At 49.7% G+C, this 27,962-nt stretch overlaps 12 protein-coding genes across 12 annotated transcripts; 6 read left to right on the forward strand and 6 right to left on the reverse strand.

Moving 5' to 3' along the window:
• Positions 1-303: 303 nt before the first annotated feature.
• On the forward strand, positions 304-1,302 carry N7529_007583 (DUF3716 domain-containing protein; the record flags this gene model as incomplete). Its single annotated transcript, XM_057243110.1, has 1 exon — positions 304-1,302. The coding sequence occupies one exon, from the start codon at positions 304-306 to the stop codon at positions 1,300-1,302; it is 999 nt and encodes a 332-aa protein (XP_057094648.1).
• Positions 1,303-1,451: 149 nt separating this feature from the next.
• On the reverse strand, positions 1,452-2,351 carry N7529_007584 (uncharacterized protein; the record flags this gene model as incomplete). Its single annotated transcript, XM_057243111.1, has 1 exon — positions 1,452-2,351. The coding sequence occupies one exon, from the start codon at positions 2,349-2,351 to the stop codon at positions 1,452-1,454; it is 900 nt and encodes a 299-aa protein (XP_057094649.1).
• A 3,563-nt stretch (positions 2,352-5,914) lies between these two features.
• On the reverse strand, positions 5,915-6,691 carry N7529_007585 (C2HC-type zinc finger protein; the record flags this gene model as incomplete). The annotated part of the gene is made up of 1 exon (XM_057243112.1): positions 5,915-6,691. The coding sequence occupies one exon, from the start codon at positions 6,689-6,691 to the stop codon at positions 5,915-5,917; it is 777 nt and encodes a 258-aa protein (XP_057094650.1).
• N7529_007586 (uncharacterized protein) lies at positions 6,630-7,251 on the reverse strand (the record flags this gene model as incomplete). The annotated part of the gene is made up of 2 exons (XM_057243113.1): positions 6,630-6,942; positions 7,082-7,251. The coding sequence occupies 2 exons, from the start codon at positions 7,249-7,251 to the stop codon at positions 6,630-6,632; spliced, it is 483 nt and encodes a 160-aa protein (XP_057094651.1).
• A 1,014-nt stretch (positions 7,252-8,265) lies between these two features.
• N7529_007587 (tannase and feruloyl esterase) lies at positions 8,266-10,066 on the forward strand (the record flags this gene model as incomplete). Its single annotated transcript, XM_057243114.1, has 4 exons — positions 8,266-8,555; positions 8,610-8,658; positions 8,719-9,677; positions 9,748-10,066. 4 exons carry the CDS (start codon positions 8,266-8,268, stop codon positions 10,064-10,066), a joined length of 1,617 nt encoding a protein of 538 aa, XP_057094652.1.
• A 607-nt stretch (positions 10,067-10,673) lies between these two features.
• On the forward strand, positions 10,674-11,271 carry N7529_007588 (uncharacterized protein; the record flags this gene model as incomplete). The annotated part of the gene is made up of 2 exons (XM_057243115.1): positions 10,674-11,004; positions 11,087-11,271. The coding sequence occupies 2 exons, from the start codon at positions 10,674-10,676 to the stop codon at positions 11,269-11,271; spliced, it is 516 nt and encodes a 171-aa protein (XP_057094653.1).
• Positions 11,272-12,170: 899 nt separating this feature from the next.
• Positions 12,171-13,787, forward strand: N7529_007589 (transcriptional regulator family: Centromere protein B DNA-binding region; the record flags this gene model as incomplete). Its single annotated transcript, XM_057243116.1, has 1 exon — positions 12,171-13,787. One exon carries the CDS (start codon positions 12,171-12,173, stop codon positions 13,785-13,787), a length of 1,617 nt encoding a protein of 538 aa, XP_057094654.1.
• Positions 13,788-14,042: 255 nt separating this feature from the next.
• Positions 14,043-17,102, reverse strand: N7529_007590 (glycoside hydrolase family 115 protein; the record flags this gene model as incomplete). The annotated part of the gene is made up of 3 exons (XM_057243117.1): positions 14,043-15,680; positions 15,737-15,802; positions 15,852-17,102. The coding sequence occupies 3 exons, from the start codon at positions 17,100-17,102 to the stop codon at positions 14,043-14,045; spliced, it is 2,955 nt and encodes a 984-aa protein (XP_057094655.1).
• Positions 17,103-17,658: 556 nt separating this feature from the next.
• On the forward strand, positions 17,659-19,402 carry N7529_007591 (uncharacterized protein; the record flags this gene model as incomplete). The annotated part of the gene is made up of 5 exons (XM_057243118.1): positions 17,659-17,949; positions 18,002-18,055; positions 18,109-18,332; positions 18,383-18,681; positions 18,735-19,402. The coding sequence occupies 5 exons, from the start codon at positions 17,659-17,661 to the stop codon at positions 19,400-19,402; spliced, it is 1,536 nt and encodes a 511-aa protein (XP_057094656.1).
• A 1,106-nt stretch (positions 19,403-20,508) lies between these two features.
• N7529_007592 (uncharacterized protein) lies at positions 20,509-21,786 on the forward strand (the record flags this gene model as incomplete). The annotated part of the gene is made up of 4 exons (XM_057243119.1): positions 20,509-20,673; positions 20,766-21,141; positions 21,204-21,321; positions 21,387-21,786. 4 exons carry the CDS (start codon positions 20,509-20,511, stop codon positions 21,784-21,786), a joined length of 1,059 nt encoding a protein of 352 aa, XP_057094657.1.
• A 337-nt stretch (positions 21,787-22,123) lies between these two features.
• Positions 22,124-24,254, reverse strand: N7529_007593 (uncharacterized protein; the record flags this gene model as incomplete). Its single annotated transcript, XM_057243120.1, has 9 exons — positions 22,124-22,265; positions 22,331-22,670; positions 22,732-22,989; positions 23,056-23,376; positions 23,447-23,688; positions 23,745-23,847; positions 23,897-23,944; positions 24,001-24,070; positions 24,126-24,254. The coding sequence occupies 9 exons, from the start codon at positions 24,252-24,254 to the stop codon at positions 22,124-22,126; spliced, it is 1,653 nt and encodes a 550-aa protein (XP_057094658.1).
• A 2,729-nt stretch (positions 24,255-26,983) lies between these two features.
• Positions 26,984-27,596, reverse strand: N7529_007594 (uncharacterized protein; the record flags this gene model as incomplete). Its single annotated transcript, XM_057243121.1, has 3 exons — positions 26,984-27,139; positions 27,266-27,310; positions 27,447-27,596. Coding segments are annotated over 3 exons (351 nt in total), but the record flags the coding sequence as incomplete, so codon positions are not given.
• Between the last annotated feature and the right edge of the window lie 366 nt (positions 27,597-27,962).

Raw genomic sequence — 27,962 nt, forward strand, 5'->3', positions numbered from 1 at the left:
TTCCTCTCTCTCTCTCTCTCTCTCTCCACCATCCACTTCCCCAACTCATTCGTGAGCTTCATTCCCACTGTAGTGAAACCTGCTCCCTCCTACAGTGAAGCCGGTGATATTCTGATATCATTTCCAGTAAGTGATCACCACCCTGGTCAGTAACGACCATCTGCTGACGTTTTTTTCTCTTCAGGCAAGTGAAATCTGCTCCCTCCTTGGCTGAAGCCAGCGCGTTCTGACGCATCTTTGGTATGTGGTACCCCTCTTTCTCCTCTTCTTGCTGGTTACTGACTTTTTCCTGGGTGATAGACCATGTCGTTTGCTGCGGTGAATGACCCTTCCTCCGATGATCAGGACTCGCTCACCGAGACTGACATCGTCGCCCCGCCCCGTTTCTACAACAAGGATACGGGTGACAACTCTCTGCCTGACTGCTTGGATCCTTACCTGCAGCCCATCCTAGCAAATGTTTCTTCCGGTGTGGCAGGTCATTTGGCCAGGCGCTTGGAGGTCAGGATGGCAAATGGTGTTTTCTTCTCCTTGGATTGGCGTGTGGACATTTCGGGTGTGGTGAATATTCGCTCTCCCCCTCGGGATGCACGCAACTATTTTAGTGCCATCTTAGGCCAGTGCCTTGGTATGGTTGTGCCCCCTAATGCTAGCAAGTGTGGTCGCTGTTTGCGAAATCCTGATGCTTGTGCGTTTGCTTCCTGCCGCGTTGCCGCTTTCTACCGCGTGAGTGATGATGTTGGGATGGTGATTGCCAAGGGTGCGTGCATGTGTTGTGTGTTTTCTGGAAGTGCGAAGCATTGCTCGTTCCGCGATGATTGCCCAGTTTGGGCCCTTTCCTACTTCCAGAAGTATGTCCCCTCCTTTGTCTGGGAGCCGACCAACACCCTCGCCTCTGCTCCGGCAACTCCTGTTGCTCCTCGCCAGCAGGTTGATCTCCCTATCCACCCCGCTGCTGCTCCAGCAACTCCTACTGCTGTTCCAGCCACTCCTACTGCTGCTCCAGCAACTCCTCAGGCACCTTCTACCCCGGCTTCGGCCGTTGCGTCCGCTTATCATAGTCTCTTGACAGATGATTTGCTCGCTGCCCCGCTTGCAGGCCGTGAGCAGGTTCTCTTGCAGATCGATCGTTGCCGTGCTCAGCTTGCCATCGACCTCGCTGCCGCTAACCGCGACTACGACTTGCTCCTTTGGCAAATCCAGTCACAGCGACGTCGCGACATGGCAGTTGCTGCTAGCAGATCTGCTGCCTGGGATGCCATTGGCGAGGAGAAGGATTCAATGGATATTGATGGGGCTTAAGCTTTCTGTTTCTGGTGGCTCTGGTGTTTGGTGCTCGCTCATGGGATCGGTGATTTGTTATTGTCCTCTTCCAAATTGAATAGTCTTATTTGCTGCCTTCGGCTTCGTTTCCTCGTAGCAGTAGAACCTGTATTCGTAGTACTTGCCAGCTAGTTTCTCACCATCCCTGGCGGCCACCTCCTGCGATGCCTGAAGCTGTACGGAGCTTCCTGGCTATCGTCATTCTGGCCGATGTTTGGTGGTATCACCTCATCGGCTTCCTCGATCCTATCCCGGATCTCATCTGCTTGTTGGGCAGGCTTCCTGGACTCTTGATTGGCATCCTCGGTCCCTTCCATCACTGTATCGATGGGGATATCTTCTGGCAAGTCGTTTTGCCCTTCCATCATCTCGATGGGATTTCCTTTACGATGCCTGAAGCTATACTGAGCTTCCTGGCCATCGCCGTCTTGGCCGATACTCGGTGGCATCACCTCCTTATCGGCTTCCTCGATCACATTCCGGATCTCATCTACTTGTTGCGCAGGTTCCCTGGACTCGGTATCGTCGGTCCCTTCCATCGTCTCGATGGGATATCCTTTTGGCAAGTCGTTGCTGACTTCTTCTGCTCTCTGTGGAACAGGTACTCTTTCTTGGGTGGTCGCTGGCCACCCATTCCGGCAGCTTTCAGCTGCTCTCATACCCTTTTGAGGGTCCTTCTTGCCCTGGTTTTCGGCAAGGATTTCCGTCTCGCCTTGATTCCCGGCGAGGATTCCTGTATTCGTTTGCTGGCGAACGATCTGGTCAGTCCTAGCAAGCGAGCCCTGCTTGCGTGCGTTTTGTATCGCCCTGTTTCTGACCTGTCGCACAGCTTCTTCCTCCCCCACCAAACGAGACCGCACACCTGAGCGGATCATTTGCTCCCATTCCTTCCGAGAAATCGTGGACAACTCGATATAGCTGGGCGGTGTTTCGGAGTCGCTGTCGGTGGCTAGTCGGCCATCAAACGGGTGGGTCACCTTCTCGCCTTGGCGACGAAGGTGCCACTTACCGCCCGAGGATGTCCACATCTGCTCTGGTTTGGTGACGTGTGCCTCCACGAGCCGTCTCCCATTCACCAGGTTCCGTAGGACTCGCCCTCCCGGCTCAGCAAGTGCATATGTGCCCAATGGGTTCGCTCTGATCACTTGGTATGGACCAAACCAATTAGACTCGAATTTCTGTTTGGCCTCATTCCGTACGAGCACCCAAGTGCCTTCAGCAAGCGATCCATGCTTATGGGTCACATTTTCATCCTGTATCTTTGCGGCTCTTATTGCTTTGTACAGCAAGTCCTCGTTCGCTCTCGACCGAGCATGATTTACCGCTAAGATTCGTTTGTCGATATCGGCGACATCGTCGCCTTTCTGGATCCCTTTGTCATCCCCTGGCAAGCACGGCGCTTGGCCATACACCAGGTAATATGGACTCGACCCCGTTATGGCGTGCTCGCGGACCCGCGCAGCAAATAGGGCCTGTGGCAAGTATTCGTCCCACAACCGAGTGGGCTTGCCCATGAGGTATTTGGACAGCATCTTGCCCAACAACCCATTCAGGTTCTCCACCTTCCCATTCGTCCGGGGGTGGTACGGTGTTGTTAACCGGTGTCGAGCCTTCAGCAAGTTGACAAAGTATCTCACCCCATCGGATAGCAAGTTGGTCCCATTATCCGATAGCAGTTCTTTCGGTGCGCCAAATGCCACAAATATCCTTTCATAAAGGAATTGCCCAAGTGCTTCTTGGGTGGCATCCTTCAAGGCCTCAGCAACTGGCCATCCGGTTGCGTAATCGATTGCTGTAACGATCCAGCGGTTGCCGTTTGGCGTCGTCGGTAGCAAGCCGATTAGGTCGATTCCCCAGCGTTCAAATGGCCTGATACCCGTGCTTGCCAAATAGTGCCTCGATTCGCGCTCGAATGCGAGGTTCCGTTTTTGCGATACTTGGCAATTCGGGCAAGTGCGCACCACTTCCTCGATGTCTTTTCTCATCGAGGGCCACCATGCCCGGCCGGCAATGACGCCTTGCAGGCCCGGGTGCCCTAGGTGGCCGTATTCCTCGTGCATTCTGCGCAGGAATTCTTCCCGGAATGGCGGCTCTAAATAAGGGGCCGTCACCCCGTTCGCGTGGCGAAACAGCAAGCGAGTGTTCTCTTCCTTGCTTGCGTTCATTGGCAAATCCGCCTCTTGTGTCGCCAACTGTTTGGCCCAACGTTTCACCCAACGGAGCAGTTTACGGTCTTCCGGCAAGCTGCCTTCTAGCAAGTAGCTAACCGTTGCAGCATACCATGCTGCTTCGTCGAACCCGCCCACGGTCGCCACCAATGCGAGCGCGCCCCATAGGGGTTGATTCTGTGCGATATTTGCCGGCGCATCCTGCATAAAGTCAGGCCGGCGGCTTATGGCGTCAGGGACGATGGCCTCCGAGCCTGGCCGGTATCTCCATTTAATGTGCTTATCCTGGAATTCGTCAATCCAGCGAGCAAGTCGTTTGCTAAACACCCTTGTTGTTGCTAGATATTGGAGACTTTGGTGGTCCGTGATCACCGTTGTCGGCAAGCCATTGTCAATATCCACAAAACGGCTCCACACTCGCAGAGCTTCTTTAGCAGCAAGCAGCTCCTTCTCTTGAACTGGGTAGTTCAGCTCTGCTCCTTGCAGTTTACGACCATCGAAGGAGACGGGGTGCAGCTTGCCATCTTCAGCAATCTGGCTCAGCACATAGCCGATCGCCCACTCGCTGGCGTCCGTTTCGATGGTAAATGCCTTCGTAACGTCGGGTTGAATCAGGACCGGATACTTGGTCAGCGCTGTTTTGAGGTTCTGGAATGCTATCTCGCAGCGTTCAGTCCAATGGATCGGCCTGAACCTGCGTTTGCGCACCTCTGCGTCTTCCTCCTTCAGCAAGTCGCTCAGTGGCGCTGCAATGTTGGCGAAACCCTTTACATATCTGCGGTAATATGTAGCAAGCCCCAGGAAGCTCCTTATTTCGTGGGCATTCTGTGGCCGGGGCCATTCGGTGATAGCCCCCACTTTCTCGGGGATAGGTCGGAGTTTCCCATCTCCGATGATGTGCCCACAAAACTCTAATTCTTTGGTAGCGAAAACGCACTTCTTCGGCTTGCCATATAGCTTCTGCTTCCGCAGGCATTCGAGCACTTGCTGCAGGTGGCGGTAGTGATCCTCCAGGGTCCCTGAGAATACAAGGATGTCGTCGAGGTAAACGACCACGGATTCCCCGAGGAATTCGCGTAATGTTTCATTCATCATTGTCTGGAATGTAGCTGGTGCGTTGCAAAGGCCAAATGGCATCACTCGCCATTGGTATTTGCCCCATAGTGTGTTGAAAGCGGTCTTGTCCATTGATCCGCTTGCCATCATCACTTGCCAATACCCGGAAGCTAGGTCGATCTTCGATAAATACTTAGCTCGCCCCACGATGTCGAGTAGGTCCTGAATTCTGGGAATGGGATACCCATTCTTGGCCGACAGCTCATTCAGCGCGCGGTAGTCGATGCACATGCGCCACTCGCCCTCCGGCTTCTTCACAAAGATGACCGGGAATCCCCACGGACTCGACGACGTCTCGATGAGCCCGCGGTCCAGCAAGTCCTTTACCTGCCGCTTCAGCTCTGCCAGTTTGTCCGCTGGCAGCGGGTAAGCAGGCTGGTTTACGGGGTCAGCGCCCCTCGTATCGATGTGATGTTCGAATTGCCGCTTCGGTGGCAATTCCTGTGGCAACTCGTCCGGGAAGACATCCCTATATTCGTTAAGGAGTTGTTGAATTCGTTGGTCTTCGGGAGGGGACTCAGGCTCATTTGCCTTCACTATGAATAGGAGCATCTCCGTTTGCTCGCTTCGCATAGCGCGGCGGCAATCCTTTTTAGACAGCAGGTTAAGGCTGCCCACTTGCTCCCGTTTGAGAGCGCGGGTATTCACGCCCTCGACCATTATCTGTCCTCCTCGGCCATCGGCGAGCCACATCTTCCTCTCTGGGAAGCTAACGTACCGGCTATGCTCCCTTAGGAAGTCATCGCCGAGGATCACATCGTAGCCGGCGATATCTATCGCCCAAACTTTCTTTGCTCCGCTCCACTTGCCAATATGGAGGTCCACAAACATGCTCCCGTTTGTGTACAGTCGCTCTCCATTTGGCAGGGCCACGGGCAGGGATTTATCTCTATCCCATCGGCCACCGATTCTCTTAGCTACGGCGAGTGATACAAAGGTGTGGCTTGCTCCACAATCCAGGAGCATCCTCACTGCCGCGCTACTCTTCGACGCCGCTCGTTGAACCTTTCCGTCGTAGAAGTTCAACTCATTCCCAAGGGCATTTAGCCTCATAGAAGCTTGCGCTTCAGTCCCTAGGGACTGTAACTCTGTTTCGTCGTCTGGCTCTAGTGGCCTTCCCACTTGCCAGGCATCAGCCATCGGCTGGATCTCCTTTCTGTCATCTGGCTTCAGTGGCCTTCCCACTTGCCAGGCATCAGCCATCGGCTGGATCTCTGCCTCGACCACAGCGAATCGAGGTTCCTCATCACGTTCGGCTTTGTCAGGCCGACGTGGCTTTCCTAATGGGTCAGCAAGCTTGCCAGGGCTTACTGACCCTCCGCTTTTCCCTCCTTCTTCAACAACCGGCAGTCACGCTTCAGGTGGCCGGGTTTGTTACAATTATAGCATGTGAAGGATCGGGTGCTACTATCCATCGCGGATAGGTCCATGGCATCGTCGTTTCGGGGCTGGCTTGCTTGCTGGCCACGCCCCCTGTTAAAGAAACGGTTGCCTCTCGTATTGGCTGCTTCCTTGCAACCTCTTTCCAGCTCGAGCAGACGGTTATGCACTTCCGTAACCTCTGTCGGCGGGTCCTGGAGTTTATACCATTCAGCCCTAAGCTCATGGTTCAACCCCGACACCAATTGAAGGATAAAGCTGTAGGAATCAGCAGGTCGCTGTAGGTTCAGCGAGGCTTCCTGCAGCTTGCGGAAGTATTCCGAGAAGTTATCGGACTTCTGCAAGCGGGTGATGTATGCGCGGTAGCGATCTGCTTCCGCCGTCTTGGCCTCGAAATTCTCGAGGATCCAGGCTCTGAAACCATCCCATGTAGTGATTTGCTGCATGTGGCCGCTCTCTACGGCCACTTCCAAGCCTCGCCAGGCGATCAGGGCGGTCTCCGCTAGGTGGGTGCGGCCAATGATCACCTTGTATCCTTCTTCCTCCTCCTCGCCAGCAAGTTCAGCTCTCGTCTCGAAGTATCGCTCGCAGTCCCTCAGCCAGTGACGGGCTGCATTCCCTTGTTGGGAGCCGCGATACATTTCAGGCTTCGGCACGTCTTTCAGCTTTGCTGCCAACGCCGGTGTGGACTCGCTGGGCGCCATTAGGTGGTGGCGCTCCCAGGGCCATTGTCATCAGCGCCTCGTGCTGGGTTGCCCGGTGCATATCGTCCGTTGGTATCATTGCGAACAGCTGCATGTTCTGCATAGCTACCGGCAACCTGTCAAAAGCCATTTGCTCGACTTGATTCAGCGAGTGCCTGAATGGGACCGCATGCTGGTTTTGGCCTTCGTTTGCATCTTGGCGAGGGGTCTTCTGGTGTTTTCCTTGGGAGTTCCGATGAGGGTATGCTTTACTTAGCAAATGCAAGTAGGCTTTCTATCCTCTTCTTGTTAACTAAGGGTCTCCACTTTTCCCTTAGTGATCGATATCCTTCGGTACCTAGGGATTCCCTTCATGTGTGCCCTCGTTTGTTAGCAAGCGAGCGTCAGTACCACGGCTGCTCGCCGCACACATAGTGGGTCACCCTTTGGGTCCCGGATCGGATTCTAGCAGGCGAGGGCAGGATGGCGATGTCGCTGGCCATCCTGATCGCTCGCTGCTTCAGCCCCTGGAGAAATGATTTCTTCCAGGTCTCAGGGGGCGCAAGTGGCCCTTTCAGCATGTTACTTGCCCCTCTGAGCTCACCATAGGAGGTGAGGCTTTGCATGACATGCTACCAGATGTGATACTTTAAGGATCAGATGGTTTTCATTGGATGCCCGAGGCACCGAGTATATAATAGTAAATTACATAATAATGCCAAGGCATCGCTTAGTGAGAAACCCAGTTTTACTTGTAGCAAGTAGTGCCTAAGGCATCAGAATGCCTTAGGCCCACTTCCGCTCTCAGGTTCTGCTGACACAGCAGAACCTGGAAACCTTAGGGGATCACATGTCGACCACCTTGCCATAGCAGCAATAGAGCAGCTTCTTCTCCCCAGGTCCAACTTCCAGCTAGCTTAGTATTAACAGCTATGCCAAAATTATCGGAACGGTCATGTAGACTGGAGAAGGTGAAAATGTGAGAGCATGGGCTGCATGGCAAATAGACCCCTGGTCTACTAACCCCCGGATAATTTTCGCTTCATAGGTTTTACGGTCCGACTCCACGGGGAAATTTCATGGAAGGAAAGCAACTCGGAAATGCCGAGACCCACAATGCGGTCATTCATTCAGCTTTCATTAACTAGTCCATCTTCCGTGAGCCAGATAAGCATTTCCCGCGACCCGGGTATGTCAACCCGGGTTTCCATCGAAGATCATTCTTCCCTAGCCGAAAAAGCAAGGCCCAGTACACCAGAACCTGTGCAGAATCACTGCATGACAATTCTATCGAGCGCTTAATTCTCAATGCCGCGATCATGTATTTGAAATGCGGGTACCTTGCGGCCCGTCATATTTCAAGACTTTAATGGCTCTCAATATCTCTTTTTCTGTCTTTTCTGCCCTTTCTCTTTCTTCGGTTATTGGGATCTACAGTGTACGTAGACAATTTGAAAAGGCCCCACAGCCAGAAGTTCAATGCAATGCCGTGTAAATCATGTCCGCAAGGAACACAGAGCTTCTCTTAAATAAACCCACTTGCCGCTGAAGTTCAATGTTTGGTCAGTTCACATCCACCTTTATTCTTCTCTACCATGAAAATATCTCTCGCCTCCGGACTTTGTTTGCTCCTGGGCTCTGTTACAGCCTTTGAGTGCCATCCCGCGGCATTCTCCAAGCACCTACCATCCAACGCAAGCATCGCGTTCGCTTACCCAATCAAGTCGAATGGCACATTTCACGTCCCCTCTGGTGATATTGGGTACCCAGAATCCCCGACGCAACTAAGACAGCTTTGCGCAGTCCAGGTCAATGTCACCTCCAGTCCCACATCCGCCTTCAGCTTCGGCCTCTTCTTGCCTTCTTCTTGGAACCATCGTTTCCTGTGAGTCGCGAATCGCCACCGACGATAACCTTTGTCATCACTCACAAGTTTTAGCGCCGTAGGCAATGGAGGCTTTACGGGTGGTATCAACTGGATCGATATGGTACGCCTGATCTTGTTTCCTGGCAACACGGTCATTGACTGACCATTCACTGCAATATAGGCAGCCGGCGTGGGCTACGGTTTTGCTACTATGTCGACCGACACTGGCCACAACAGTACCAATGATGATGGCTCATGGGCCACCAATCCAGAGTCGGTTACTGACTGGGGCTGGCGTGCGATGCATGGATCAATTGTCATTGCCAAGCAATTGACAAAAGCCTATTACGGAACCACGCCTCGGTTTAATTACTACAGTGGTTGCTCCACTGGAGGGCGGCAGGGACTCAAGGAGGTCCAGGAGTTTCCTGATGATTTTGACGGTGTCCTCGCCGGTGCCCCAGCGTGGTGGACTAATCGATTGCAACTTTGGAACGGCAAAGTGGGGACTTACAACGCTCCTGTCAATTCAGCCAACCATATTCCCGAGTCAATGTTCTCAGTCATCGGCGATGAGGTACTCAGGCAGTGTGACCCGCAAGACGGAGTGGTTGATCGCATCATTCAGGACCCTTGGCGTTGCAATTTGAGGCTTGAAACACTGCTTTGCAATACTACAAACCCAGCAGCAGGTAGCTGTTTATCTGGTGACCAGTTTGACACACTTCACCACATCTACAATGACTGGGTCGAGACAAATCAAACATTTATCTTCCCGCATCTGCTACATGGTAGCGAATCACAGTGGAGCGTCCTCGTCAATAACGGCACCCCTGTTTCCCTTGGAACAGACTACATTCAATACTTCCTGGGCCTGGGTAAGTCTGCGTCGGAAACATTTGACTATAAGACCGTTCTGATCTCCGAGCGGACGAACCCTGGAAACGCAACGGCCGACAACTTTGACCTCTCTCCTTTCCAAAGGAAGGGCGGTAAGCTCCTGCATTACCACGGACTATCCGACGGCCTTATTGCACCAGGAAGTAGTATTTATTTCCATGATCAGGTCCTACGAACACTAGTGCCGAGAGGTATTGATGTCGGCGACTTCTATCGGCTTTTCTTAGTCCCCGGCATGCAGTAAGTCCCTCAATCTTCAGAATTTACTGTCCATACTATCTTACATCTCCAAACTAACCTCATGATCTAGGCACTGCAAAGGCACTCCCGATAATATGGAGGCACCATGGTACTTTGCTGGTGGCAACCAGGCCAGCAGTATTTCTACTAGTGTTTACAGTGTTCCCGGCTTCTGCGACTCCCGTCACGACGCGCTGCTTTCTCTAATGGCGTGGGTTGAGAATGGTACTGCACCAAACGAGATCATCGCCACTAAATGGCACAATGACAACCTCCAGGATAAGGTGTACAGACAACGCCCAATTTGTATTTACCCCAATGAAGCTCAATATGATGGCACCGGTGATGCCAACAAGGCGGAAAGTTGGAAGTGCAAGCCTCTATTCTAGTGGCAGAAAGATTGAGCAAGAGGGTGTGAGCGCAAGTCAACCGAGTCAATAGGTGGCGCGGGAGCATCAATTGGTGTGAGACGTGAATTCTCCTATCCTTCTACTTGATCAATATATTAATTGATCGTCGAGGATGCTCTATTCATTTTATGATACCAAATAGAACCCTCTTCTTCCCTCGTACGCTGATCGACATGATGCATTCTCTTTCCTTGAATGCCAGGGGATCCATAACCTCGGCTTCCTGGACAAGAATCGCTGTGATGGCGGAGGCAGCATTGGGAAAGGACGCATCTGATGATATTTACTACTTGTGATCTGGTAAATGCCATCTCAAAACATAGCATACCATTGATTTTGGCCAAACCTCCATTTTACAATGGGATTGACTACTCAGGATATCTGTCGTTGCACGTAAGTATTTAATGTGGAAATGTCGTTCATGATGGGTCATCATTTCCCGCGGAAGATCATAAAATTTCTTTTTATTGAGTCTCTTTTAGTACGAGGCGCTGATTTGTAATAATTATTTGGAATGTAATGATACAATTTTCTTGTCATCGTTCATTCGTAGCAATTCTTTTTTGTATAGAAATGTTTTCAACATATGTACAGTGCGCCTGAAACGGTGAGCTTGATTTTAATAGCCAGTCCCGCTGTGATTACAGCCTTGCGCACTGTCTCGTCTCCTAATCTCCTCAAATATGTCATAGCCCCAATTTGCAGGAAAGTTGAAGCGCTTGTGGCGTTCAAGTCCAATCAACTTGCCATACGCGTCATCGGGCAGTGTCTTCACCTGGAGATTAGCAGCAATGCGAAATGGCGTGACATTCTTCAACAGAACAACAGTGCCGCGCTAGAAATCCCAGCTAGCAAGAGGAGGGACGGGATCCAAGCTGATGTCCTTCGCAACCTCTGCGACAACAGGATCATCTACAGTACGAGGCTCGCCAGTCTGGTTGTTGCCTAGGGAGAGTATGCTTCCACGATAATATTCTTGTCGTTGCAGAACTTGACCAGCTCTGGCTGCTGTAGATATGGAGGGGGGCTTCGATCTGGTTGGTAGCAAGCACGATGCCGACCTAATTGAGGTGGCTCTTCGAATGGCGAATGTTGGAGTTGGAGACACCGATTGCCTTCACTTTTCCAGTTGCGAGAACCTTGTCCGTCTGCTAATAGATGTCAACGTAGTCTGCTTGGCGTAAAATCATCTACTGTCCCAGTGAGGCTACATACACACTCACTGAATTTTCTGGCTGCTGAAGTCAGCCACACATAGGCCGCGTTTCGTGACAAAAAAAGCCTAGCAGTCTAGTCTACTGCTGATTTACTACGAGGTATCTTATTTTTGGGAGCCAAGATGTAGCCCTTAGCTCAGTGCTACAATTGCAATAGATTGTGCTTGGGAACTCTGCGATCAGGGCCTGGTGTCATTTGCAAGGTGCAAACATCCTCCTCCAATGCGACCAAGGTATAATCGGAACATTTCCTTCGACCTTCTTCCTAAAAGAATTCGAGTATTCCAACGTGATGCTTGCACTCTTACTCGGTCGACAACCCTTGGAGTTGAGCAGGTGTAGTCAACCCGACAATACGCAGCAAGACAATCCCGCTGACCCTGTTTTTGGATGCAAAAGCAATTTGTGGCTACTGGTGCATGAACTAGTCGATGTAACAAGCTGGATCCAGGCTGGCGGAGATGTGAACGATAAAGCCCGAATACTCAAATTCCGCCTTAATCACGATCAATAGATTCTGCGGGACTTAAGGAGGCATATTCGAAGCCATGGTGCAGATCGCGCAAGCATATAAAATTTGCAGACTGATAGCACTGCAAACTGGTGCGATGTTTTCCTATAGCACTGTCGTTGTTGATACTTTGAGATGTATGTAGTTGGAACTGAATGTCGAAACCTGCGATGTGTAATATAACCAAGTATCCATCAGTCGTGTATTTAAAAGCCGGAATGGTGGTATTCCGCGTAACTTACTTAGGTATTGCGTGACATGATACGCTTCCCGTCAACGTCCGCCCAACGAAAACAAAACTTCACCTTAACGAATTACAACCCCCGGTTATTGCGATATTCACAAAGAAGCGACCATGTCTGATCAAGCGACCAAGGCCCCATCTGATATAACTCCCCCAAGACAGCAGCGCGCAGCAATAACACAAACCCAAAAACAAGCCCTGCGAGCATGGGCAATGAATCAAATCCCCGCTCCCAGGGGCTCCCAGTGCATCGAGTGGTTCCAGAGGGCATATGGCCGGAGGTTATCCCAATCAAGCGTGTCAGATATTCTGTCTGAAAAGTTCGCCTATTTGGATTCTGCTCCGGCATCAGCTGCCAGACGCCGTCAGAAAGCACCACGGTGGCCACGACTCGAAACAAAGCTCATCGAGTGGTTCGATTCAAATCCAAATGGCATACAACCACCAACCGGCGAGGCCATTGTTACAAAAGCGCGCGAACTCTGGAATGAGATTCCCGAATACCAAACGATGCCATCTCCGCTATTCAGCCAAGGATGGCTGGACAGATTGAAGAGACGATTGCGTGATCGCGATGCTGAAGCTACAGGCGCACGTGTTGTACTACCTAACTCGTCTCGTCGCGTTGAGACTCCCCAGAGCATCGACCAGGCACGCAGGCACACAAAAGTCCTACGGACGATGTGCGGCGAATTTGACGAAGATGATATCTATAACGTGGATGAGGCAGGGCTCTGTTGGCGAAAGCCTCCGTTTTTGCCATCACCTACTCAGAGTGTAGACTCGATGGACAAAGAAAACTCTCGCATCTGTCTTATTCTTTGTACCAACGCCACTGGATCAGACCGGCTGCCACTTTGGATCATTGGCCACTCACAAATGCCCCAGGCGCTGCGCAACGTAAACCGCGACGCAATGGCATTCAAATGGCTATACAACGTTCAAGCCTGGCTGACGCAATCTATAATGCAACAGTGGTTGCTATCGTTCTACAAACATGTTGGCGATCGAAGAGTGTTGTTACTACTGGATAACCTCCCTGATCATCACGCGGCAGTGCGATTGACACCGCCGCCATCGAATGTCCATATCCATCATTTACCCATCTCAAAGACCTCATCTGATGATGAGCAGCCGCTTACTTTGGGAATTACCCAAAACCTGAAGCAACACTATCGACAAGAGTGGCTGTCTTTCATGGTTAGATGCAAGGAGTCATCTACCGACTCAGTGCACATGATGAGTCTTTTCCACGCTGTGTCTTGGATCACTCGCATTTGGCGCCACGACATAACGCATGGGACTGTCTACAAAGCCTTTCGGAAGAGTGCACTCATAGACCGACAAATAGCATTTTCAGTGCCTTCAAAAGCACCCAACCTGACCAGTCTCTACCAAACTGTCACTCGGGACAATCCAGAAAATCGACATGTCATTCATTTGGAGGGATTTATCAATCCCGTCGATGAGGACCTGTATTGCGGGGCAGGAGTCGAGGGGTTGGATGGAAATGATGACGCTATGGAGCTGATGGTGAACGGATTGGACGATGCATTTGTGCCAACGCCTATTGATCAGTTCGTTCCCACGTCAGCTGACGCGGTCGTCCGACTCCAGTCTGCCATTCGATATTTGGTGCATCAGCCCTGGGCTACTGCGAAGGATGTTGAAGCACTTGAGAGGACAGAGAGAATGATGAACCGTATCAGTGCCGATGAACGACGATAAACAGTCCTTGTTGAGTTGATTGCATGGTACGAACGGCAATGACTTTGAAACTTGTGCCTGGATCAATAGAGGAGAAAGAAGGAGCCGCTAGCTCACTCATCAGAAATAGTCACAGCCGAATCTGCCCTATGTCTATCTTCGTGGGCTTGTCTATTGCTTGGCCTCTGCATGTCACCAAATGGACATGATCATCTCTGACAGAACAGCCACTGCTCGGAACAACTTGCCGAAAACTGGATACACCCGCAATCAAATTCAATTCTGTGCATAGAAGCTGGGCGGAGGGCCAAGATAACTTCCTTTCACACCGCCAAGGTCTACTACAATCTTCTCCAGTAATAGATTCGAGTGGTTCAAGCGCACTCTGATGATGTGAGAACCCATTTCTAAACCCATAATAGAATGTTTTCTTTTCCATACGCAGTCCATAACAGCCTCCAACCACCCATGCGCTGGAAGTCTTGTCTTTTCTCCCGCATCCGTAAGTACGGAATATCTCTCCGGACACAGAGTGCCAATTCCAATATCATAAGTCATCTTTTCCGCGGGATCAATATCGAGCGTCATGTTGAAATATAATATAACGGAGCATGGAACAGAGTGCGAGAATATGTAGATTGGGTACTCAAGGAAAGGCTCAAGGCCCCTTTCATAAACAGAAGACATTTCGCGCATGACAGCGCCCTCGCTACCTCGACCCAATTCGGGGTGGTGCTTATATGGCGACTTCAAATCTATCCCAGATGCAGGGATAGATACACACCCATCTGCTTCAACGAAACCAGTGAATGAGGATGGAATGATGTGCCCTTTTATCGGTAGATGTACATTTTCGAAGTCACCTTCCTTGGAGGAAACGCTAATCAAAACTTCCTTATCAAAGTCAAACGGCACTTGGTCCCAATCCACTGTTATCCAAATGCGTACATCATCACCATCTGGACTTAATGTGCCCTCTATCGACGAGAGATGAATCCAAGAGTATGGCGCTGAGGAGGTCCAGTGGATTATCTGAGCTCCACGCGTAAAGACATCAAACCATCGCTTACTTGGTCCATACCGACTCATTGGGCCCAATGACAAGCCAGGGACCAAGTCCCGGCGACTAGGGTGTGTCCGCTCGCTTTCCTCGTTGATGCGGCCGGCTCGGACCCCCTCATGGCCTTCCACGGCAACACCCATCTGACCAACAATTAAGTTGCTGTTTTGATTCCTTTGGACATAGGCCAAGCCAAATATCGCATCCCGGGAGGGGGCATGCCAAGTATCGCCGTATCCCATATGCGGCTGGCACAGCATGTGGTTCCATTTTCCATCGAGCAGTGAATGGAATTCCTGCGAAAGTTTAAAATCCTCATCGAACAAATCTAGTGTTTCTCGCAGGAATTTGTTAGCGGCATTGCGCCTTTGACGGGCGTAGAGCTGGTTTCGAGCTTGCGTCACGCGAAGACGGACAAATAGATTGCTGGCTCTGACTGGGTGCACGACCAGCTGCCAGAAAGATGGTTTTTGTTCAACGGAGACGCGATGATATAGCGCGATAACGGAACATTCCAAATTTTGCCAGCGGGCGACAATGTCATCCGCTTCATTATAGTAAAGCAGTGAAAAGCTGGCTGGGTCTATGTGTTCGTGTTTGCGCATGCGAACAAGGCGATCGTACTCATGCCAAACGTTTGCGGTCTCGGAGCTTAGCTGCTCATCGAAGTAATGCGAAGCAAGATCACCCAGAATTTGAGGAATACTGGTCGCCTTCATGGAGTCGATATTCCATGCCATCTCCATTGCGAAGGTCAGCGGAATCTCGAGCGGCTTAATGTCTCCAACGTTGAACACCCAAATCTTGCGAGCTTGGCGACTGTGCGCCTCGTACAGTTGATGGTATATTTTGCCCTGAACACGTCAACATGCCTCAGCTTCATGAAAACCTTCAGTCGTGGTCAACTTACCAGAGAGTTGGAGTTGATCCACTTGTAGCTGCGAGGCGCCCCGACATATTCGAAATGATAGTAGATCTGGTTCAAGATCAGCAAAAATCGCTCGATAAGGTATCTGCCGACTTACTCCAGCTCCACCCTTTCTGCGTGTCTCAGCACCTGATGGCAGTCGACGCAGTGATCCAAAATTATCGTCGGCAAAAAGAAGCGTCACGTCATCTGGAACAGTGAACTCGCCAGCTTGATAGAGATCCTGGACCTCCTTGTACAACGCCATCACTTGCGGTACAGCATCCTCGCGCCCATGCACTTCTCCCAATAGAGCTCGCTGCTGTGCAATCACGTCACGCACAACCTTGCCGGGGTCGTCGGTCGCCATTTGTTTGTCGTATTCGCCTCGAATACCAAGCGTGAAATATGACTCCATTCCCTTGGCTCGCTGCACACCCTTGCGAAAAAAGTCGATGATCTCCTGGCGGTGTGTTGTCCAGTCCCATGTTCCGTCCGCATGGCCCTCTTCAAACCATTCTGTCGTCGCACGCTGCATTGGCTCGTGGTGAGACGTTGACACGCAAATTCCAAACTCGTCGGCGACACGTTGGTTTTCGGGATCATCGAGAAAGAAGACCGCACCAGGATTGGGATATCCGGGCCACATAGCTGGCCACATGAAGTTTGCTTTCAATCTCAGAAGGAGCTCGTAGACTCTCTTGTAAAATCCCGTGTTGTATGCGCCGAACTTCTCCAACACCCAGCCTGTGAGTGCCGGTGCTTCATCGTTGATGAAGATACCACGGTACTGGATACTGGGTTCGCCATGAACGGTCTGAATAGGCAAGGCGAATACCTCCGGGTGATATTTTGCAGGGACGTCGGCCCACCAAAACCATCTAACAAGAAGAGAGTCAGTCGGGAAATCAGAGAGGAGAATTGGGTTTGCGCACGGGGAAACCCCAATTTGGCTGGAGAGAGTATAGGCACCGAAGATTGCCCCTCTTTTGTCGCTGCCCGCAATGATAAGTGCCCTTTCACATCCCTCAAAAGGATTCTCAACGATGGCGGTCAGAAACGATTCCCATTTTCCTCTAATGCAGGAGGTGTCAATTTTGCCCGCATTCTCCAACCGTGATATGATCCGACAAGAGTCAACACATCCGACGATGATAGCAACGCCTGAGCTTGTTTGGAATGTTGATGTTGGCTCCAAGACTTGAAATGGGTTCGCATTTCCCTTCGTCACGCGACCAAAGTCTTCAGCAACTGCCCGGCCCGCATGGTGAATGCCTACGAAGTCAGTAGACTCTACCAACACAGTAGCTCCGACAAGATTACAAAGCCCCGGAGATCCGGAGAACGTGACAAAGCTCTTGTCAAACATGGTGTCAATAGTGTACCCTACGTTGCAAGAGCATGTGGTTGCGAGCGAAACACAACTACCCCAGCCTGGATCGGACGAGATTGGACTCGGCTACTCCATTTCCGGCTTTCGTCATGCCATTATCCCAAGCCAGATTTTTTTTCTCCACTTACTGCGGGATCAAAAGTTCGGGTTGTTGTTGTACCGAGCAGCCACTCATGACTGTGGAGCGCGACTAGGGTTAATGCGGCCGCATCCGTTGCCGATGAAGCCGTTAACTGGTCGCCAGTTGTAAGATCGGCATGCCCCTACCGAATCTCGTTGGACTTGTTCCTAGTGCGAGGCGAGAAGGGCTCCACGGGACATCGGCAAGTGCCCGAGCGTGGGGGAAGGTCTCCGCTACTCTCCCCATGGGGGACGATGTTGTACCGAACCGCGCAATACCCGGCCTCCGCCCCCGCAATTTCGGATGCATACAACTTGAATCGATGGTGTCACAATATAAAAAAAGCCGGCCGCCTATTCAGTCGGTTTCTATTGCACGGGAAAACTATACGTCGAAGATAGAATGACAAAAATGCATAAGAACGACAACCAAGAGGTCGAAGAGGCCCGCAGTTTTCACGATGAAGGCCCTCAGAAAAACCACACCGACTACAAGTTGGTGGACAGTGAAGTCGCTAAATATGCTACCGATATAGCGATTCACATTGACGAGGCGACAAACCAGCGACTGAGACGCATGATCGATAAGCGTATTTTAGTCGTGATGATGTTTACATACCTGATTCAGACTTTAGACAAAGGGGCGATGTCTTTTGCATCGATTATGGGTATCATGGAAGATGCTCACTTGGCGGACAATCAAGTCAGTTACGAGAGCAGCCAGCGCAAATCATACATTGGCTAACTGAGTCCAGTACCAATGGCTGACGACTGTCGTCTACCTCACGATTCTAGCTGTTGAGTATCCGGTAATTCGAACCACACTCATAGTCCATGGTCTTTTCAGCTCACCAGCACACAGGAAAATTGGATTATACAACGCGTACCGATTGGAAAGTGGCTTTCAGCCAACATTTTGCTATGGGGAATCTGCATTACACTCATCGCAGCTATGAAGAACTTCGTAGGACTTGTCATTCTTCGAGCATTAATGGGCGCGTTTGAGGCTGCGTGTCAACCTACTTTCGTGATTCTGTCCTCAACATGGTACCAACGTGAGGAGCAGGGAAGTGTGATCAACTACTGGTAAGCCTGCCCAAACATTGCTCAGAACAATCACCGCTAACCATACCTAGGTACATGATGAACGGTCTCCAAAACGTTGTTGGCGGGTTATTGGCATTTGGGTTTTCTTTTGTGCCATCAAATTCGCCGCTCAAGTCCTGGGAAGCCATGTTCATGACTTATGGTCTCTTGACTGTCATCTGGGCAATTTTCGTGTATTTCTGGATGCCGGACTCGCCCATGAGAGCGAAATGTTGGACCGAAGAAGATAAGCAGCTGATGGTTGAGCGCGTGCGTCAAAATCAAACCGGTCTGCAGAATCGGAGCTTCAGGAAAGAGCAGGTTTGGGATGCACTAACTGACCCGCAACGTACGGATCACCCAACTTTCGCAAGTTGAGCCGGACGCTAACAATAGTTTTAGTTTATGCATTTGCACTCATCCAGCTTCTCACAACTATCCCATCGGGAGGCATCGGCGCCTATGCAAACATCATCCTCAAGTCATTCGACTTCAGCACATGGGAAGCCCAACTTCTGTCCATGGTGATCGGTGCAGTGACCACAATAACCATGCTGCTATCCGCATATCTCGATCGCAAATTCCATCAAACCATATGGATTATGATTGGCTCCGTGATCCCCTCCATTCTCGGCTGCTCAATTCTGATCGGCATTCCTTTCTCCCCCAGTAAGCGAGTCGGGATGCTGATCGCATACTGGATCTTCTATTCTTTCTTCGCAGTCTCGTCCCTCTCTCTTGCTCTTTTGTCCCGCAATGTCGCCGGTCAAACCAAAAAGTCAATCATCATTGCCTGCAACTTCGTGTTCTGGGCTGCCGGTAATGCCGTCGGTCCTCAGGTGTTTCGCGACAAAGATGCGCCGCGGTACTACCTTGCGTTTTCAATTTTGATAGGATGCTTTGGTCTTGTTGTGATTATTTTGCTTTGTCTGAGACTTTGGTATAGCATGCAGAATCGCAAGCGAGATGCGAAGATTGCTTCGGGAGAAGTGGTTCCTGATGTTAACTTCACTCATGCCTTCGAAGATGTCACCGACCGCGAGAATCCTCATTTCCGATACGTTTACTGAGATACATAGTTACCGGCTTCAATTTTAGTTCGATTTATAGAGCAGTATAGAACAATTGATTCAATGGTTTGAATTCCCCGAGCATATTTGGGCTCACTGCTTTTCTCACAACATACAGAGCGTCCACGTCCACAAAAGTGCTCTTGAATCAAACGTCTATCTCAGCCATTTCTAGTCAGTGACACACTGGATGAGACGCGTACGTGAGAAGTTTTCATCTTACTGTGGACGAGTTTGAAGCGGGGAGGAATAATAGACTTGTATGAGGCAAGGATAATTATGGTTGACGGGGTGCGCTATTGTTATGAAGTCATATCCTCGGCTGTCGGTGATCTTTGTTGGGGCGGGGCGGGCTAGCGGCCAGGCCTTGCAGTGGCAAGACCATGGATCGAATTCTGTTCGTTTCTTCTTTTCGGGTCAAACTACTCCATACGGATGTTTATGTGACTTTAGGCTCTGCTGTTTGCATTTCGCACTTCTATACTATGGCTCGACATTCTCTATCCCCCTTGCCCACCCCTCCTTTTGACATGGATTCCACAATTTTTTTGGCGGTACACTCGGCAGTCATTATTATGGAAGACACGTCTCATTAGAGATAACTAGCTCTCAGTTTATTGGAGAGTCATAATGCTTCAACAGAAGTCTTTCTATTCCCCGACATCTGCCAGGCACGAGCGCCTCAGCCGCCGAACTCATCCGACCGATCGGACCCTCCGCAGGGGCCAATAACTATACTCTCCATTATCAAATGAGCGCCGCAGCCTTCTAGTTCTAGTGTTTAAGCTTTGTAGCTTTACAGTTCTTGATTGCCTGATGCCGGTCGCTTATCGTCATCAGTCGCTCGAACGGAGACCTCCGATGGCCACATATTATTTATACTTTTATGTTGACATAATCAAGTCCATTGCGTTAAGCAGTCCACAGCGAGCCCTAAGGAGTTCTCCGACGAGATTTCTTTCATATCTCTGACTTGATAAATAACTGATACGGCGATCCCAATATATCTCAGCGATTGATGGCTGCATGAGCGTAGGGATATGTATGTTTTTCGCATCGCTGTCGGCCCATTTGTTGGGAGATCCGCAATATTTTGATCCAACGCTATGTCTGTCTCACCTCGAGTGCTCGTGGAGAATTCCGGTCCGCGCCTTCTACGGGAAGTGTGGGCGCTCGCGGGTCTTGCGATCTCCATCATCGCCTTGAGGATACTTGCGAAAATCAAGATCCGCAAGTTTGGTTGCGATGACATCTTGATGGTCTCAGCATTGGTTAGCCGGCCCTTTAACTCCCTAGTTCCATAGACAGTGGTGTCCTCTACTCTTCAATTCGTGTGGAAATTGACTTGTGTTTGTTCCTTTAGTGTTGTACTGTTGTCGGATCGGCTTTTATTACTGTTGGTGTGAAGCACGGATTCGGCCAACATGTTGGGGACATTGATAAGCCGGATGTATCCAAGGTCATAATGTATGACTACCTGGCCCAGACCTTTGGAATTGCTGGGGGGAGTTTGGGCCGCATCGCTTTTATCATCTTCATTGTGGGACTCCTCGGCACCAGGAGGCTATACCGAGTCATTCTCTGGATTTTAGTCGTCCTGCAAGTTTTGACGAACGTGGTGTTGATCATGATACTCTTCGTTCAATGTCCTGGACATGCCTCCGCCATATGGGCGCCAAGCGGTAAGGACAACTGCTGGGATGTGCGCGTTCAAGCATACTACGGGTATTATCAGGGGTGTAAGAGCAGTATTCTACGCTACATTGTCAATTGACCTACGCTAACGACATCCCTCGAGCAGCGTTCAATTCGGCAACAGATTTCTACCTCGCAATATTTTCAACGTGCATATTCTGGAATCTTAATTTGAAACTTCGTGTCAAGCTGGGCTTGGTAACACTACTTGGGTTGGGCATTTTGTAAGCACACCTTGAAAATAATAATTATTGAGTGTTGCGAGTTAACAAACACCCTTTGCTGCCAGCGCAATGGTAGCTTCTGTTATAAAGGTAGTGCAAACCCGAATATTCGCACACCCAGATGACGATCCTACCGTTGCAACAGTGAGCTACGACCGCTGGCTCTTTATCGAAGCATACCTAGTCATCATCACTGCATCAATCCCTTGCGTCCGGTCCTTGCTGCGACCTTTCGAAGGACGGTCCACTGGCACTGGACGAAGTGCATACGAGTTGAGCTCACCATATGCTGGCACTTCATTGCCCAATTCTCGGAGGATGACACCCACCACTCCTGCGAAGGTGATGATGCGGATCTCTGACGGTAATGATAGCACGGATGATATTTTGGATTGGTCCAATCATGACACCGGGGAACTACATGAACCAACAGTCTCAAGCAAGTCGGTGCATAGTTACGTTTAGAATCGGCTAAGCCACCAGAGTAGTAATAAGGAGGTGTTTTGATGCTTTGCAGTACTTGGCCATGAAGTTCCTAGGTAGCCCTTTGTTGTTGTCAAAAGGCCGCGTGACGTTTGTTCTGTTGGCCTACTGTCTGATGGTAAATCCAACGTGGATATAATAATTCCATATATTAAACAAATTTATTTAATCCTCTCTCTTCAAAAGGCTGAGAGTGGATGTACAAGTCAATCAAAACCAGATGAACCATGGTAGAGCCATGACTCGCTCCCTCATTCACAATATAGGACCGATATGTCGGTTAGACATAGGAACTTTACTTTCAAAATCCCAACATCTTTCAGACATCGTCCTCAATCTTTTCGGTAACAGTACCATCACTCTGCACAACAATCTTGTCCACATTCTGGGATGCCTTAACCGGATTGGGCTGTTGGTACACCCACTCCAACTCTTCCAAGGTTCGACCTTGAGATTCGACACTAAGAAGCCACATGTTAGCACATGCAATGCATACAATGAATGGAATCGAAGTTAGGGAACATACCAGAAGAAGTACCAGAACACAGACTCGAGAACGTCCCAGCCGACGAAAATCCAGAAGTAGTTGGTAGAGATGTTTGCCATACCAATGGGCGTCGCGAACTGACTGATGAAACTAATGCTGCTCACCATAAAGCCAGAAAGAGCCAGACCTTTAGCACGAGTAGTAGTTTCCAGCGCTTCGGCGGGAATGACACCCTGGAGGGGAGTGTAGGTGAACGAGAAGACGACATTGAACAGGTAGTAGAAAGCCAGAGCAGCTTGACCCTTAGATTTTCCAATTGTCCCGTGGTTGGCAACCTCCTGGAGAATACCGGCGTTGATTGCCAGAGCCACAGCGCATGCTATCATTTCCATTAGCTAATCGCACCCAAGAAAGATTAGCAGATGCAATTATTCACTTACCGAAAGTACCGAAGATGAGCACCGGGCGACGTCGCATCTTATCAGTCAAAGCCACGGCTGCCAGGGCGCCAATGGCTGAAACAATGGAGTTGACCAGGTTAAGCAACAATTGTGTAGAGCTCTCTTCGTATCCAATAACCTTGAAGATCGTTGCGTTGAAGTAACCAAGACCGTTTCCAGACCACTGTCCAAAGATGGAAATCATGATAACTTGGGCGAAACGCCAGCGACCACTGTGTGTCGTAACGAAAGGTCGGTCTATTGATGAAATTCGATGTTAATTCTCATCTTGGGAGTATTGGGGTTCGATCGAGTTAAACTTACAATCCCACCACCTCTTATCAATTCCATCGATGCGGATACCTTCTTTCATCTCTTCGACCTCAAGACGAACAAGTCGGGCATTAGGATCGCCATTGCCGTGATACTTGGTCAGGAAAGCAACAGCCTCTTCGTGACGTCCTTGGGTCATGAGCCAACGAGGAGACTCGGGGATAAACCATACGGAGCAAATAACAATGAGGCAAGCGAAGCACTGGCAGATGAAGGGAATTCTCCACTGGTAATTGTTGCCGATAAAGTTGCAACCGTACGTGATAGCGGCCGCAGGAATGGAACCACCAAACCAACCACAGTTGTAGAAACCTATCACATGTGTCAGAAAGAATAATCGATGCCGTGGACCAAATCTTCTCAACGGGATTCATAGACTCACCAACAGCACGACCACGCCAGTGAGGTGGCGCGATTTCGACGGCGTAAGCTGGGGCCGAGACCACCATGATCTGGATTCCCACACCGAGAACAAAGCGACCGACAACGAACTGTGCCAATGTCATGCCACTAGCAATTATAACGGAACCGATGATGATAACCCATGCGCCGACGAACATGCACTTGCGACGTCCAAGCTTGTCGGAAATAACAGCACTGAACGGGGTAGCGACGATAGAACCACTGAGAAAATATTATGTCAGTCGTATGATGTTGTGGGATTCTTCGGTGAAACATACACAGTATAGAGCGAAGTGACAACGGAGACCTTAGGTCCATCCATACCAGTGTTGAAGACATCTTGGTAGTGATCCATGGCGAGAATAGAACCCATTAGAGATCCTGAACAATTGTTAGATATTGCTATTACAGAGAATCCAATCCTACTTACCATCGTATCCGTTTGCACAAGCACAGCAGAAAGCGACGAAGATACAGACTGGAAGCCAAAATGTGAGTAAATTCATCCTCGTAGACTGGTCCGGTAAAACTCACAGTACAAATGAAGCGATTCTTTGCTCCATCTTTCGATATTTGTCTCCTCAATAGCAGCAAACAGATCCGCCTAATTTATCCGGATCAGTATAGTCCAGAGGAAAGGCAGGAAAATGCAAACTGACATTGTGGACTTCTTTGGTTTTTGCACCCTGACGTTTGGTAGTTTCACCATAGCCGGCGACAACACGAGCCGGATCCTCAAGAGCAGTGGAGATGCCATGCACCTCCTCATGCGCTTTAACGTCCGACATGACTCAAATATTCCGCCCCGGGTATTTGGATTGACGATCTCGATAGATGATCCGGTCGGTGATAGACGAGACTGGCGCGACAAATCGTGAATCTGTAGACCAGCGGGGCAGGATGGGGTTCTTATAATGCAAGGTCTCAGATTGAGAGGCCATCGAGAAAATCTGCCTGTGAAATGATAATAATCCTTTTTCGGAAAGATCAGTCGTGTCTCCGGTTCCCCAGACTCCATTTCCTTGTGACCCCGGACCCCTGTCCTCGCCAGCAGTAGGCGCCTCCAGTCGGTGGCTTATCTGGATACCTCCGCATCCTTATTGGAACCGGGACATTCCCCAATCATACCATTTCGCCCCCAGATTCGGTACACCGTCTCATTGTCATTTTTATTCATCCAAGTCAACCAAGGTCTGATACCAGGGCTATCGGCCCTGTATCCCGTTTAGAGGCGAACGAGGACTCATCAACACAGCTGGGGTCAGAGAGCCCCTTTTTGGATTTAACTACTGGCTGGTCTGCAGGGAATCGCAAAAATTAACTAGCGTTTCGAGCCAAGATTCGACCTTGTTAAGAAAAAATCAGGGAGTAATTATTTTCCGTAACTAGCATCTAGATAAATGTCGGAATGTACATATGAAATTTAATTAATTCATTTCTTGCGCCTAAAGCTGGATGCAAAAGAGTGGCGAGGTCATCTTCCCGTGTCTCTTGTCTTACAATCAAGTTGGTTCTCGCCTTCGAGCCTCTTGGTCTAGTGTTTTTGCCTAAAATCTCCTTTCGCATACTTCCTAGGCGCGTCCCCATTTGGCTGGTCGTTTAGGAAAATAAAGTTGGAACACTGTGCGCCATTGTGAGCGCGGAGCTTCCTCCGTGTTGCATGCTTCACGGGTCCTTCCCCACAATGCGCTAAACCTCTTTCAGCCAACTTGAATAAAGGTTTCAGTTTCTGGCGGCCATACATTTCCTAGAGCCACTTCGAACGGAGTTGACTTCGGGCCGGGTCCCCCAATAGTTGATCAGCCGCGATTCGGATCCGCCACTCACTTATATCGGGCTGACCGTGCGTCGTGTTTAGTTCGTATGAACACCCACACTCGAGGCTAATTACATGAAATCTCGCGTGACAGAGCGCCGTCCCGGCGGAGGTTGGACCGAAGACGAGAAACCCTGATGCCAGGTCCCCGGGCCGAAGTTAGACTGAAAGTAGGTGGATGGTACAGGAGGAGAAACCCCTCGGCAATGGACCATCATATGCACCCAATCATACCTGATCATAATTCAGCCACTCATAATAATCAAGTGCTTGAGATTACCTTGACATCTTGGCAATCATGCTAGCTAGTCCAGCAAAACAGCTATCAGGAATAATTACCCGTAAATATCATTTTCTTGGACTATCCAACCAAAGCACAGAAGTGAATTTTAAGCGACCGTATGCACGAACGTTGGTATTTCTTTTTGTGCTAGAATATCTCTGAAATCTTAGCGAGCAGAATTTTGCAAGTGGATGGTTGATCCCGATCCTCATCGGAGCTGAGCGGGCCTCGGCCATGAATTTTAGATTGTCGTGGCGGGAATGTGTCTTGGCGTGACATGCGCTCGGACCTTTTGTTACCGGAGGCATTTAAATGTACTAAGATACTTGGGAAGCGGTCTCGATTCCTAGTAGATTTATGACCTTTTAGTAAAGGAGCATAAGTTTACTATTGAAAACACGTTGTTTCGCCAAGAACATCGTTCACTCCCAGAAACTTGCGCCAACTGATTCCAGCCTCCAATTGTTATTTTGTCCTTCATTCCAAATTCTTCTCTTATCAGCTCAATATCTTTTTTCGAGACATAGCTGGTGTCTTAAAATATCAAAAATTGTTTCTATCGAAATTCTTCTAATGAAACGGCATTCTATGAGTTCTCGCTACAAATTGATACAGAGAGAACGTCGAAAAAAGGTTTTTACATCGCACCATGGCACCTGTTCTCACCCGAACACTAAGAATGGTGTGCAAATAATGAAGTCAGTCTCATTTCTTGAGGTTGAGCAACGGATTCTCCATCAGCTCGCGATCCTTCGCTCCTCTGGGAGCCAGGTGAGCATCCCTCGCACAAACTTCGGAAGGATTCCCGCTCGCCCTCTTCTAGAGATGGGACAGTACTTTCTAGCGTACAGGCAGGAGTGAAGTCATCGTGGCGAAATAATCCTAATTAAAACTAGCGACATGCAAAGGTTCATTTGCGTGATCGTCCACAAAACTTCTTTTGAGGAAAAAATGGACCTCCAAAGAATCCTCGTGCCTTATTATAGAGAGTCACGGCCTCTTTGGGTATAGGGTGAGGCTAATTTTGTTGCGCTATAGCGTTGGTCCCTGCAATCAGACTTTCTGGCGGGGTCCAAGCAGCACGATCATCGCCGCTAGATGTGACCTGGCGTTTTATCGACCCTGTGCATCATTGACCTGAGTGATTAACTTTGTTAGTTCAGGCATACTCTATATCTGATGCAGTGTATAGTCAGCTTTGTACGTATCACCCATGTAGATCGAGAACCAAGGCTTCATGGACTGTTTTCCATGTAGAAGAAGGGGCAACCAAAAGGAAGAAAATCTACCATAACGCCAAAGTTCCAAATATGAGCCTTGAAATCCCATCCACAGCCAAGTATTATCTCAGGGGCACGGTAGTAGTCTGGATGTATGAGATATACGCCAATGGGATGTCCCCCGATCTGCTTTCAGGATTAATCCTGGTTGGCGATTGTTGACAGCCCATAATCAGATATTTTAGGTGCCATGTTCTTCAACTCTCTCCAGTCAAGAGGCCCCAAATCAGTGTTGCAGCGGTACGCTGTGCGACCAGTCAGTGGGTCGACTTTAGATTGCATAGACTCACTGGTCTATCGTTTGATAAAAACCGAGGGAAGATGTTCCGTTTTCAAACCCCGCAAGAATGTTGCCAATTTCATATCTTAGGTTCAGTGATTAGCTTTTTATGTTAGGACATGGCACTAAACAATGCCTACCGGTATGAGCAATCCCAAAAGTTGACTAGAGAAAGTCAAGGGCAACTAGGAAAAAATATATGTAGGCCTTTGCGGGTGGTAATGGTAGCCTCCAGTCAGCAAGTCGTCTCTGTAGAATCCAGAGAGGCTCTCGCATCGGTTCGTAGACCAATCAAGCGTGGTTCTCTTCCGTATTATTCACATTGAAACTTTCAGAACAGGTCCGCAAGATCACGCAGCCACAGTGAGATGCATTTTGGTTTTTGATGTGTTCTTCGATAGCGCGCTCACAGGATGTCTCACGAGCATGGCAAGCGTTGATGGTCTTCAAGGCGACTGTTTTTCTGCCTGCCACTGGAAACTTCGTCAGTTGATTATATATAAGGGAGCATAGCAAACACGGGATTAACATGGTGCCGTCGATTGAGTTCCCCAACCAATCTTTACCAGTAGTTGATACTGACTAGAGAGAGTATTTCCAGGTTTGCAGGGTAACAGTGACTAGGGTTGCATTCGGGAGACTTCACCTCATCGACGTGTTTATGCTAGCAAATTGACAGGCCAAAGTTGGAAGGCAGTTGTCAGATTGAATTTCTGGCAAATGAAAAGATAGTAGGCCTGCACAATGGGCTCACTATGTTCATAAATAACGACATACTATCAAGAAACAATGAATTGGAGGTTTGAAGACAGCAAGGAGCTTGCTTTAGGTAGGTTC

The sequence above is a fragment of the Penicillium soppii genome, assembly GCF_028829465.1.
Source record: "Penicillium soppii strain IBT 18220 chromosome Unknown utg000006l, whole genome shotgun sequence".
Lineage (NCBI taxonomy): Eukaryota > Fungi > Ascomycota > Eurotiomycetes > Eurotiales > Aspergillaceae > Penicillium > Penicillium soppii.